Source organism: Opisthocomus hoazin, chromosome 2, assembly GCF_030867145.1.
Source record: "Opisthocomus hoazin isolate bOpiHoa1 chromosome 2, bOpiHoa1.hap1, whole genome shotgun sequence".
Classification (NCBI taxonomy): Eukaryota; Metazoa; Chordata; class Aves; order Opisthocomiformes; family Opisthocomidae; genus Opisthocomus; species Opisthocomus hoazin.
In genome coordinates this window covers 17,694,058-17,707,664 of record NC_134415.1, presented here as the reverse complement: position 1 = coordinate 17,707,664, position 13,607 = coordinate 17,694,058, and the positions used below count along the sequence as shown (strand labels likewise).

At 43.3% G+C, this 13,607-nt stretch overlaps 1 protein-coding gene across 3 annotated transcripts in view; it reads right to left on the bottom strand.

Annotated features, from left to right (window-relative positions):
- CMTR1 (cap methyltransferase 1) overlaps positions 1 to 13,607 on the bottom strand; it is a 30,838-nt gene that overhangs the window by 12,142 nt on the left and 5,089 nt on the right. For all 3 annotated transcript variants that reach the window (XM_075412791.1, XM_075412794.1, XM_075412793.1), the window contains 12 exons: positions 11,882 to 12,024; positions 9,362 to 9,520; positions 7,900 to 7,992; positions 7,116 to 7,187; positions 6,369 to 6,463; positions 6,192 to 6,264; positions 5,780 to 5,978; positions 3,212 to 3,330; positions 2,859 to 2,955; positions 1,492 to 1,624; positions 769 to 948; positions 292 to 348 (listed from right to left, as the gene is read on the bottom strand). In XM_075412791.1, coding sequence (XP_075268906.1) covers positions 292 to 348; positions 769 to 948; positions 1,492 to 1,624; positions 2,859 to 2,955; positions 3,212 to 3,330; positions 5,780 to 5,978; positions 6,192 to 6,264; positions 6,369 to 6,463; positions 7,116 to 7,187; positions 7,900 to 7,992; positions 9,362 to 9,520; positions 11,882 to 12,024 — 1,420 coding nt within the window. The remainder of the gene's footprint in view (positions 1 to 291; positions 349 to 768; positions 949 to 1,491; positions 1,625 to 2,858; positions 2,956 to 3,211; positions 3,331 to 5,779; positions 5,979 to 6,191; positions 6,265 to 6,368; positions 6,464 to 7,115; positions 7,188 to 7,899; positions 7,993 to 9,361; positions 9,521 to 11,881; positions 12,025 to 13,607) is intronic.

Here is a 13,607-nt window from a genome sequence, read left to right as displayed (position 1 = left end):
AAGAAGCAGGCCCACTTGTGGTAACCGGAAATCATGCAATGCATAGCAGCCTTCTCAATAAGGGTGACAATGGACCATCAACTTTCAGGACTCATCCAGCTACCCACACATTTCTGCAAATAACTCAAGCAGAGACACAAACTGAGCTACCTACAAGCACTAATCACTTTCCTGGCTCCAAAGGCCAAGCCAAGTACCAGCTCAAATCAAGAACACATTAAAGAAGGTCAAAGCAATTCATTTATAGCAGGTTAATTCAGGCCTCACCAACAGCCAGAGGAATATACTCACGTGTCTTGAACAAAGGCACGAATTTTGGCTAGAGCCTTTATCTGAACTTTGCAGTGGCTGAAAGAGAGGACCAGTTTCAGTCATGGAGCAAGTTAATCACCACCAAGATTGTGCTACTGTTCAAAGCAAGGAGGAATGCTGGGACAACAGGAGGAAGCCAGTCTAATCTTCAGAGCTGTGATGGATCATTGCCAACATGATTCAAAGTGACAGGAAGACCACTGGAAAGAACTAGGCAGTAGCCTCCTTTCCCTTCTACACAGTACTCAGAGGCCAAACAGCCACTAACAGTATAGAGCATTCCTCTCTCTCTCTCTCCACAGGGTCCCTCTGGTCTGCTTAAGCCTCTCGGGGAGCCAAAGCAGAGCAGTGTAGCAGCATCAAAAAGTACCTCCATGTGTGCAAAAAGCAACAACTGAAAGCCACACTGGCTAACCTGCCTACAGCCAGCAGCCCTCATTGCCCATGGGCACTCACTTTTCATTGGATTGGACAATGTAATCGTAGAAATCCTGGTCGCCTTTGATCACATTCAATGGGACAACAAGATTCACATCCACATCAGAGTTGCGCAGCTGGTTGAGCCTAATGTTCACCGTGAAGAGATAGTCCCGCACATCATCAATCCCTAGCTTTAATCCTTTGCATATCACATACCTGCAGAGCAAGGCAAAGAGGTCATGTGGGTTCAGTTCTTCCACAGTCAACTTTCCCACCACTTTCCCATTGTTTGGACAGTTCCCTAAATCCCAGTATTTCTTTCCTCCTGGGTATCCCTAGGAAGGTACAATCTCACCTATCACAAAGTCATTACACATCATTTTCTACTCTCTGGAAAGACTGGGAAACTCAACCCTACTGAAAAACCCCACAGATCTACCTCAAGTAGTAAATAAATTCTGCTAAACTTGACAGATACAATGGTAACACACATAATATGCTCTAGCTTCACCGGAACTGTAGTTTCATGCAAAACAGAATTTTGTTCCACTGCCTTCTCCCTAGAAAGGTAATTTGGCAAATACCTTCTTTACCTTGCAAAACATCATAATTTGCTAAGGATCTAAAATGTTTCTTCCTCCAAGACAGTTGCCAATTGAGTGAGGTCACAGAGCTTCCACTAGACTTACCCAAACCCATCTATCACTGTATTTAGAGGACAAAGTTTCCTTAGTAGTCCCTCATGCTCAAGAATCTCACCTCTCTGAGTTAGCAGGGCGGCTGGTCACAGGTTTGAAGATGCACACTCGCTCAAAGCAGCAATACAACAGATAAACAAGCCCCACGCTGAACGGAGTAAACAGGTCAAAGGTCTTGCAGACAAAATGTCCTCCTGGAAAAAAAAGAGAGGAAGCACACCGATACCAGCAGATTATAAGGAAACAAGGAGATACAAGACACCTCAGTAACTTTCTCTTCTGCAGAAATGATACAAGTGGTTCTGTACAACGAACAGCATCTAAAACACTTCCATTAAGTGGGCCAATGGGGCTCCATGAAGCATCTTCCCCATGTCTCTGCAGCAAAAAGAAAAAGCATTTCCCTGACCAGGATCAAACCAGTATGTGTGCCGTCTCAAGAGCAAACACACGCTGTCCACCCCTCATCCTCCCCTTCCAGGCCCAAACCATGCCCTGCGGCATGGTAGCATGCTATGCAAAAGCCTCAACAGAAGAGGAGCTCCAATACGTGCAGTAAGAAACTTCAGGCTACAGGAAAAAACAGATATTACCTAAACAGCATAACTCACCATCTAGAAAGAAAAGACTTTATGTCGTCCCTTGCCTTCAAGCAAGATTTTGAATTTCCCCAAGCAAAAGGCAGTCAGTTTTACAGAGCTATATCTACCCAGACAGGAAAGGCTTAAAGAAGGTTGCTCCTTTCACCATATTACATTTGAGACTATTGCTAAGTAGATCACTGCCTCAGGTACTTCTAAACACAGGGCACAAGATAAATGATAACATAATGAGCGCTCCTATCTTCTAGGTTAGTGCCAAATGATGACTAAACTCAGCAGAAGAGTCATCAACACCAGGTACAGCTGTAACGTCCATCGTTTGGGAACAATGAAGTACGGCTAAGAAAACATGAGACATCATCTCGTTCTGATCACAAAGACAGCAAATTTAAGGGAGAAAAGCCACAAGTTAGAGGGAGGATGAACTGGATGAACACCATTCTCTGTTCTAACCAGCTCACTAGAATACTTAGGAAGCAGCTGGTCCAGCTATTACCATAGAACTCAGATACACTGTCCAGTTATCACACTAGTGATCTTAGCCCAAGACAACTACATAACATTACACGTTGTAAGAGCTTTAAACTAATGCATTTTACACCATGCTTTTAATTAAAAACAAAATAGACATAGATTGTTTTCCTGCCCCAGTTCTCTTCACTTTGTGATGACCATCTCAGAATGTATGCATACACACTCAATTCTGTGCAGTTTAGCCTCACTGCAGAGCAGCCTTCATGACATATTAATAAAATTGTACAGCATCCTTCCACAAAGCCACCCACACCTTAGAGAAGGAGGAAGAAGATTAATGGATAAAACATACCTGTCCGGACAATGGACAGTGCTGTAAGGAACTGGCAAAGCATGAGCTGTTTGCTTAGGATTTCTTGCAGATTCTCCTGACCCTCCACTGAGAAACCCTGCAAAGTACATAGCATATGATTAATATCTCCACAAATCTGTTGGTCAAGCAAAGGATTCTGTACAGCTAAATCATAGACTTGTGACAACTTCTGTTTCTTTAACATAAAAAAAACCACTGCCACCAGGAATTTTAACAGCAAGCCTTGAAGAATTTCACATTGTAACTATGGACACATGACAAATATCCTACTATAGGGAGACTGAGGTATCAGTTTTGATCATCAGTGCGGGAAGAAAAAAAAATGAACCAACCCCATCAGCCATTAAGAAATGCACCCCCTTGTGATCAGTATTGTCCAAAACAAAATTCCGGAAAGCAGTAATGTTCTCTGGGCGAGTGATGTCTCCATCTCCATCAATCCCTCCCTCCCCTAAGGGAAAAAGAGGAGATAATTACTAACATGTTTGCAAGTACAGACAAAAGATCAGTATGTGCAGGTGATCTACTGTATTCAATCAACATTTAGTCAGAAATTACATAGACCTTGACAGGCGAAAAAACATTAACACATTCCCTTGTTCACCACTGAGATGCTTGTTAATTTAGGAAAATTATTCAGATTGTGTGGTCAGGGCTAAACAAAGCCATATAATAACCATGCTCAAAAGATGAGTTGTACATTAGCCTCAGCAAAACACAAAACATCTCTCCTGAGATGAGAACTGACTACATGACAATATAATATTCCCATCCAAGTAGGAAGGACACATACCTGAACCTACTAAAAATGTAAGGTTCACTGCACACCTCAACTGTTAATAACATGTTTTGACAGACAAGACAACATTATTTACATTGCGCATTGGCAACCTTCTACTAAGAATTCAAATCATTCCAAAGAAACACAATGTCATCTGGAATTTAAAAAAGCAACCCCAAAAAAACCCCCGTGAACAAATTTATAAAGGAAGTAGGGAAAGGGAAATAGGGTTTGTGCATGAATGTTCGTAGTTTTCCCATATGGCTCTATTTTAAATAGAGGTACATTGTCCCCCCAGTTGGTGTTCCAGAAATCTAATCAAAGCTGTATTCTAGAGCTCACCAATTCTGACTTTGAAGAAGCCTGAACTTCTACTTGGTATTAGTCCCTATAAATCTTCTCTAACTACAGCTTCTATTAACTGAACTGGAGGACTAGAAAGCAGCAGAGATCAGGATGCATAGTAGCACTTCGATAACTAAATTCCTCATCAATCATCCTGTCAGTAAGTGAAGTGATGTTAGAATTTACCATTCTTCACAACACAGATATCACAGCAGTCTACTTCCTTCACATCACTGGAAGAGAGTTTGTACACATCTCACTAGACTTTATAGCGGAACAGACAGAAAGGGATCAAGTTAATGCATCAAAGTCATTGGGCTATTCATTTCTCCAGGTATCTCCTTCTCTCCATGAGAACACCAGTCTGCAGTGAGTTATGAAGATCCAAATGCTGCAACCGTTAGAGCAATGTGTTTGTCTGCCTTGCTGCCCTTGCCATGAACCTTCTCTTTAACAGATCTAATCCTCAAGCGCTAACCATTCTCTAAGAGTTCAAGCTCAGGTGTCAGAAGTGGCAGTCAACAAGAGTCAGAGTGGGGGGGGGAAGGAAGCACAACAACAGAAAAGCAAACCCTCTTCTCTACAAGACAGTCCCACTGCAGTTTCCTTTCTACAGTCTGAAATACGAAGCAGGAATACTAGCAAGCCTTGTATTTCCCTTCCCCCTTCCCGTTCCTAGAGGCTATGCAGATAGATAAGAGAGCTCAAACATATCAGCAAGCTTAACAAGTTACCATCCATGAGGTGAGATGCAGCAATTGTCTGTGTACACCTGCTTAATCTGTCTCAAAGAAAGGTAAAGCCTGTTAGCTTAAACCTCTTTGGATTAAGCAGCTCATTTAGTCAGTGATTCAGTTGCAGCATCTAGCCCAAATCTGGTTTATATATCTTATACTAAGAGCCCACAATCAACTGTCAAAACAGAGCTAGGGAGGTCTGATACAGAAGCACACTGCCAGTCAGGCAAGTAAGTTTGTATCTCCGGCTCTGCTAACAGATCTTTGGGAAAGACAGGGGGCTGGAGCACCTCCCCTGTGAGGGCAGGATGAGAGAGCAAGGTTGTTTACCCTACAGAAGAGAAGGCCCTGGGGAGGCCTTACAGCAGGACTTAAAGCAGGCCTACAGGAAAGATAGGGAGGAACTCTTTGTCAAAGAGAGTAGTGACAGGATGAGGGATAATGGTTTTAAACTGAAAGAGGGTAGGTTTATATTAGATATAAGGAAGAAATTCTTTACTGTGAGGGTGGTGAGGCACTGGAACAGATTGCCCAGAGAAGCTGCGGATGCCCCCTCTCTAGCAGTGTTCAAGGCCAGGCTGGATGGGGCTGTGAGCAACCTGGTCTAGTGGAAGGTGTCCCTGCCCACGGCAGGGGGGGTGGAATGAGATGATCTGTAATGTCCCTTCCAACCCAAACCATCCTGTGATTCTGTGAGAAGTCATCTCACTCACTGTGTTTCAGGCTGACATCAGTGAAGTGGGGAAATATTGTCAAATGTTCTTAAAGCACTCTACTATTTTCAGACAAGCAAAGCACTCAAGGACACACATTCCCAGGGCAGGCTGGGAATAAATGCAGAAATGTGACTTTATACACAAGCTCACCAATCTCCACCCCTTGCTCAGATGACAGCCCCCTTCTACTTTGCAAAGCGGTTCCCTACAAACAGGCTTCTCTCAGATCCCCATGCTGGTATCAATACCAGCCCTGCTCCTGATACGGAGCCTGCAGCACAAGCAAAAACATCAGGTAACGCTCACGCATGCACTACATACCATAATAAGGTTCAAAGAGCTCACTAGAAGCAGAATAGAAGTCCTCTAGTTTAAAATCATTTGGTCCTTTCAAGGTCATGCCAAATCCTTTCGCATGCCACTTCCTCCTCCACAAGACATACTCAGAGAAGCCTCCGGGGCCAGCACACACATCAGCAAAGTAGAGCAGCTCTGCATCTCGCTCCTTTATCAAGGGCCTCTGCAAAAGGAAACTGAGGAAATTCTACTGACCCAGTAACAGCTCCCATCAGTCAAACCAGGTACACCATAAACTGCACTACTCAGTCAGAGAAGCCTCTTTCAAGCACCTGTTTTCCCAGCTAGAATTCTTCCCTAAAGATTCTCCTTTCTCCCCACCTTCTCCACTTTCTGATAAAGCACTGCTGTTTGAAAGTTAAGTAGAGGCCCTCACCCCATGGAAGTCCTTAGGGTTTGTAAACATGTAGTCGAAGACATGGTCCATATTTGCCATCTTCATTGCAGCCCTGTGAACATATAAATAGGGACCTATTAAGTTTCAACCTTGGCTCCCAAGGCTAGAAGTGGACATAAATGGGAAAGGGGCTACACTATCAGAAGTTCTGCAAACCTGTTCAAGAAGAAAACTCCACGGATCATTTCATAGGGGTTAGACCTTGTCCGGGCTCGACGCATTTCTTCTCCATCCAGCTCATCAAATACACTCTGCACAAACAGAAACAAAATTGAGCTGGACCTGGCACAGGCTTGAGGGATAGGCAGGCATGAGCATTTCCTGTCCTCATGGTTCTCTCTCCTTTGACAGCAAACTCTGTGCAGGGTTTGGCTCACCAGTACAGAATGTTTATCTGCCACATGATATTCACTATTCTTCTAAGCCACGCCAGTTCTTAATCAAATGTAGCGACACTGAAGAATTCTGTACTGATAGCCCCAGAGCCTGATAATGAGGTTAGCCACCTCAAAAGCAGTCCCAGCCTAAGGTGTTTCCCTCACACGTACACACACACTCACACTCTCCTGCAACTTACAAGGGCATGATGAAATCTAGGCAGGAAGATGGAACACACAAGAGAAGAAAGGGAGCTGATTTCCTTAGCTTATTCAAGTCTTCAGCCTTTCAGCTGGACTAAGAAATGGCGAATGTTTTCATTCACCTCTTTGAAGGCCGATGTGCAAAACAGGTTGCTGAACAGACAGTAACAACCAGGACGCTAAGTCATACCAGTGGCACGCAGGTGGAAGAGGACATTCTGAGCTCTTGCCAGTCACCTAAGTGAACTACTCAATCCTCTTCAATTATCTATTTCACTTGCTTCCCCAAAACTTCAGTTCCTCTCTGAAGAGGAGGACTCACCTTGCACTGCAGGACATTACGCAAAAGCTCTTCACTACAGAACTCTGTTTCATCTTCAATCATCATCTTCCTCTGGAACAGGACGAGAACAGATAGAAATTAGCAAACATGGTATCAGTCATTTCAGAATGCAACCAGTAATGGATGAAGGCTGCCAACACATACTAGGCTGTATTAGCAAAAGCGTAGCCAGCAGGCTGAGGAATTATTCTCCCGTTAGGACCTTGAGATCACATGTGGAATACTGCATTCAGTTTAGCCCTCTCCAGTACACAACAGACATTGCAGCCAGCCCAGCAAAAGGGCCACCAAGATGACAAGGGTGCAGAAGCACCTGGTGTACGACAAGGGAGAACCGTTTGTACAGAACAGAGAAAGGGAGATACTATTGCTGTCTACAAGTACCTAATGGCAGGAAATAGAGAAGACTGATACAGACACTTAGAGATGGACAGTGCTAGGACCAGAAACAATGGACACAAGCTGCAACACAATTAGTTAGCCATGTGGAAGTTTTCTTTTGTCAGCTGGGTTACCAAACACTGAAACAGATGCCTGAACAGGCTGTGAAATTTCCATCCTTGTAGATACTCAAAACTCAACCAATCAAGGCCTGGAGCAATCTGATGGAGTTGGACCTGCTCTAAGCAGGAAGGTGCACCAGCAATCTCCAGAGGTTCCCTTCAGCCTAGGTTATTCTACAGCTCCTTGACAAGGCAATTGTTTCAGGCCGAGTAGTCCTGCGTCATCCTAGACTGGTAAGTACTGAAATCTAAAAAATTACCTTCCCCACAGTCATCCACTCCTTCAGCTCCTGGGCATCAGGGATTTCCGTTGTACACTCGAGGCACCAGTCCACCTCTTCATAGGCACTGGGCTGCAAACACAAGACATGGGAAGAGCCAAAGATGTTTTTGCTAGCCAAATATAACAATCGATTGCTCCCAAAAGTTTGCCTCCCAATACTAGCATAAGGGCGTATAACATGACTTTAGGGCCAACAACAGAGGTTTTTTCTCCCAGACTAAAACATGTCTTACTTGTTTGGATTTAGAATTAAAAAAAAAACACCAAATAAACAAACAACCCCTCTGCCTCAAAAAAATCCCACACTAGTTTCTTCTCATTAGAGTCTGATAAATGATCAGGACAAAGCAAAAGCCTAGTACTCTCAAGTTACGTTTTAAGAGACACTGCAAAAGAGGCAGTTGCCAAAAAGCCACACTTCCCGATGGCGCTTTACACCTTCTTTCTCCCAGTTCTTTCTGAAAGACTCCCTCATTTCAAAACTTAATTGAGGCTTTGAACAATTTTTACAATCTTCAGAAGGAATTGTTACAGCAGTTAAGATCAAAGTGATGCTACTCCTCCACAAAGAGAGGCTGCTAAGACCTACTAACCTTCTTATTTATTAGAGTAGTATCATCCACATGGGTTAATCACACGTAACACTTAACTGCTGTGAGCTGTAGAAACACACTGGAAAATGAGACCCAAACCAATGAGCCTACAGAACAAGTCTCAAATTTGTAGCTCTCAAGGAATAACCTCTGATATCAACTGCAGAAAACATTTCAAAGAATGGAGAGCAAAGTACTATAACATGCGCCATACATGACAAGTTTCCCTGCCTTTGACTAACAATGGCTGAGACCTTCTGGCTTACTCTCCAGCTGCCAGATCCCTAGGATTCAGTGTTGTGATTTGTTTTTTAGTTTTTAAATACAAACATACAACAGCCGTTTTGCACCAAATCATATCAAAACTGGGCTTTACTTTCCTGACAACATCTATTTCTATTTCCCAGTGTTCTTCCCTGTTGAAAAGCTTGAAAGACACAGGAACAGATCATCTGAGCACTTTATTTGAGACTATTAAACACACCCAGGAAAGATTTTTTTAAAAAATATCACCTACACAGGCATGAAAAATGATACACAAAATAAAAATGGCAAACCCAAAAGAGCTTGATAAAAATTTTCGATCATATTCACTACTGAAAACTCAGAAATAAATCCTACAGACCAGAGCAACAATCCATCTGAAACCAATTTAACACCAGAACACTAACACATGCGACGGAAAACAACTTTTGCCATGCTGTTCTGGGACAAAATAAGGACTGGGTCTACCCAACAGAGCCACTTCATGGTAGCCAGTTGTATCAGACAACACTCAACATTATTTCCAGAGGGCAAATCCTGAACACAGCAACAGAAAAGGGATTCAAAACAGGAAGTACTTACCTCTGGCTCATCCTGCCAATCAATATTGAGCTCCCCATCAAATCCTTTGAGGGTCAGCCCAAAGCCTCTCCTACCCTTCTGACTGGAGGCCTCAACAATATCCTTCCTGCCTTGGCCATATTTTCCCAGACCTTCTCCTTCCCGGAAGCCCATCTTGGCCTACAAAAAAAGCAAAGGGAGCACACTGAGCCAACTGAACTTTAGCGTATGTACTACTACTGAGGACAAAGACTAGCAAGGAAAATGGCATATCACCCCGAAGTGACTTGAAGACATTAAGCATTTTTAAGCTCCGTTGTGGCTTTCAGGACTTCATACTGAGTTCACTCCACTGAGGCAAGACACAAGAAAAACAGATCCAAAGAATGATGTCTGAAACAACAGCAAATTACAAAAGGTTCAGTAATGTAGGAACAGCCTGCGCAGAGGGAGTAGTAGTGAGGAGCCTGGAGCCATTCATCACAGTGTTCAGTAAGCATGGAAGGTTCATAAAACAAAAGATGCTGGCACAGGAAAAAATTCATGCTGTGACAATATTTTTTGTTGTGAACAAGCACTCACATACATTTCAAGCATCAGTTAAAACTTCACCTAAAACTCAGAGGAGCAATGCAAGACGCACTGCTCCTAAGATACATTCCCGTCTCTTAGGTTAAAAGAAATATGTTCATTAACTGCTAGTTTTTCAGGCTTTTCTCTTCACAAATTTTAGCAACAAGAGAACAACAACAAAAACCACGAATGCAGTCAATTTCACTCCCTCCAGTATGCATCTACAAGACAGTAAGTAAATAAAAGACTTTAAGTTTCCCTTTGAACGAATGTTATCCATATACTCCTTCCTGTGAGAAGCAACAAAAATGTTATTACCAATCTGTATGAGAAACAACACAATACATCTGACAGGTTTCATACAAAGGTACATGGTGTTATGCCTTGGCTACCTGGCTCTGAATCAGACCTTGAAATACCTACACCAAATGTGACAGCCACTGACCCTGTTACATACTGGTTTTCTGAGGACAGAATTTTGAACATCTACTAATCGAGGACTATTTTCGTTTTGCTTACCTAATCCTACCAGATCGTTCAACCAGACTTGATACTACATCAATCTTTATATTCAAATTTATGAGGCTTTACAAATGAAAGCCTCAGAAATTCCGCAGTAAAAGCTCCTGTACTGAGGTGATTGAAAGCACACATTCCAGCTGGCTTAGGTAAGAACTCTCCAAGTGAAAGACAGTCTTGTGCTAGAACCAGCAAACTGCAGCCCAGTGCCAAAAATGCACGTGGATAGTTTCTAAATTACCAGCAACAGGATTTATCTACAGGGAGGCACAATCAGCAACTCTCAGCCTCTGGATCGCACCAAGTTTTGAATTCAGCAAGAGCTGAAGGTTCTTTTTTCATGTAGGGGTATGATCCTGCTGGTCAGCAGCATTCCACCTCCTTGAGAGGCCGTATCTCCCTGTTCTCACTCCTAGTAGCAGCTAGCACTTCCCAGCTTCTAGAAGACGACTGAACTTCTAGCTTGGCAAAGGCAGGTACAAGCTGGCCCACCACCATGGAAAGATTGCTGACCCCTGCTCCTGTGAGTACAGCAGCAGCACAGAACAAAAGGAGACCCAAATTCAGTCCCCCATCAAGTCCCAAACTTCCTGTCACATTTCAAGTAATACACAACTACAGATCTCATCTTCTCTACTGCCCTTGGAAACAATATTTTTGTTTCTCTGTCATCAAGAATGGAAATTCTTTCAGGATTATGAGATGCTCGCGATACCACAGTGGTGAAGTTTGCATCAAGAAATAAGTGTAACACTGTGCACCGAAAGATACTCCTCTTCAGCCTATTATTGCCAGGAACAAGTTGCTGAGTTTGGGACTACCATGAGAAAGAAACAGTCAACCATTTTCTTAGAACTTCTTAAAAGTACTTTCTTCCCCACACTAACACTGTGCAATCAAGGGGCTGGCAATCACCTTCAAAGTTTAGTTATCACAGTCACTATCGTTCACAACTCCTGGCCTTTCCAAGAAACTTCTGGCCCTGCGTAAAGCAAACTGACACTGCTTGAAAGAAAAAGACATACCTTAATAATTAAGGTAATAATTCTACAAGGGTATGCCAGCCAGCCTCCAAGACCAACCAAATTAATGTCAATCACAGAATTTGTTAAGGTCTTTCTTACAAGGTATTGGTTAACCCAAGCATTGCAAAATAACACATGGTGGGACTCTTTTCTTCCAAGCTCAGCAAGCTGCCTGACCCAGAGATCCTTCCCTTCACATTCACCTTCCTGCTCCCAGGCCTTGACAATGAAACATCTTTCTTTTTTAACAGATCCCCTTCAACCAAGCTCTCTCAGCCTCCCCCAGTTGCTCAGTAGCTGACTCAGAGAAGCAGAAAACCCTGCTACAAAGAGTATCAGAATCAAGATCTCTTAAAAGAGACTGGTCTTTCCACTTTGCTCTCATGAGGTCTTAATAGTTCGGTCCAAAGCTGTTTTGACCTACCATGAGCTTTTGGGAGACACTGTTATACATTGAGTAGCGAGATGAAGTACCCTCCACAAGAGAGTCTTGTTTAAACTCATTGCTGAAGACTGGTCTTTTTTCATCGTTCTCACTGTCAGACCCACTGCTGCTACTGGAAGACTCTGAAAACAATAATAAAAAAGTGAGAACAGTGAGTATGAAAATAAAAAGAAAACGGAAGACATCTCAGTAATCACATTAAGTACTATACAATATGACTCGATAAATCCTCTCAACACACACATAGAGAGGACACTTCAGTATCGCAGATGTGCTACAGGAAGCACACAGGGGTAATACAAAACACCCTGTGGAACCAACACCTGGTTATCTGCCCCTTTGTCTCTGGGACACACTGAGCCTCTCCCAGCCAACGGATTCCAGGCCCCGCAAAGGGCCAAGTAAACCCCACTCCAGCAGCAGAGCAGGCCACAGCATGGCTACAATAGTACACTGTGGTGTGCCTGACCTTTGCAACGATGCTGAGGAGCTGAGAAAGTCCACAGAGATTCTATCCCAAGAATAATGACAGTTACTGACACCTTGATAAGACATACTGGATTTTCCTCAGTTTCCTACCTAACTACAGGTATAAACACATTCCTAAAACAAATATCCACACCGCGTACATAAGCATCTACCAAATGGTCAACACCGCAGAAAGAAGATTTGAATCCCTTAGTCCCCATATTAAACTTCAGTTTGACCCCACGACCCACCTCAGTTGCGAGGGTCCATAAGTTCACTGTAGCAAATGAGACAATTTTTCAGATGCATACAAACCCAAGTGAAAGATATCATCAGAAGACACCAATCTAGTTTAAAAAAACCCTGACAGAGACGAAGGTTTGAGGAAGAAGTTAAACAAGTGAATGGTCCCATCACGGTACTATGTACCACCATACACAGCAGCCACTCAAACTTTCGTCACTTGAAAGTCACCTGAAACTGATGCAGCAGAGCCTTCACGGGCACGAAACAACAAAGCTCTGTCTATGCCCAGTCCCACCCTGGGATCTGCTTGGGAAGAACCTAGCCTGTACGAGCTGTACAGTCCTCGTTGTGGCTCTACAGTTGCAAGATGCCTAAACCCGTTTGCTTTGGGCTGGATGTAACTGGGATCTGGGCAGGAATCGTGGCAGTCATCTCATTCGTCCCGCAGCCTGCTCTGCACCAGGTGGGTAGCAAGGGAGGCCCTACAACCCACCAAGTCCTTCTGCTTCTGCTGTGGAAACATCACTGCCAGGACGAAGCAATGGCACAAATTTCCTTGCTGAAATTGCCTAGCCCCACATCAGTCACCCTAAAGTTAATGCTGTGGGGCAGGCCACACAGGCTACTGGAGCAGCAATCATCAGCAAGCACAGCCATGCTCTTCATTGGACCTCTGCCTCTCAAGCCTCCTTTTTTGCCGAGTGCTAGAAATCACTCTGTGCTACTTCATAAAACTAGAAGTTGAACTAAGTAAATTGCCCTGAGATAATGCAGAAAACTGCTGTTAGCAGTTAATCTTGTCTGTTTATCACTTTAAAAATGAATTATTTAGCTCCATAGAAGTGTTAAAAAAAATACACAATCACCTAGAAAGAAGGATTGAAATTCTCTTACGTTTTGCTGATTTAAGAAAAAACACAGATTATTACTCTCCCAACTCACAGATCTCTGTATTTTCCTGTTACGGAAAATAAAGCATCAGTGAAATAGC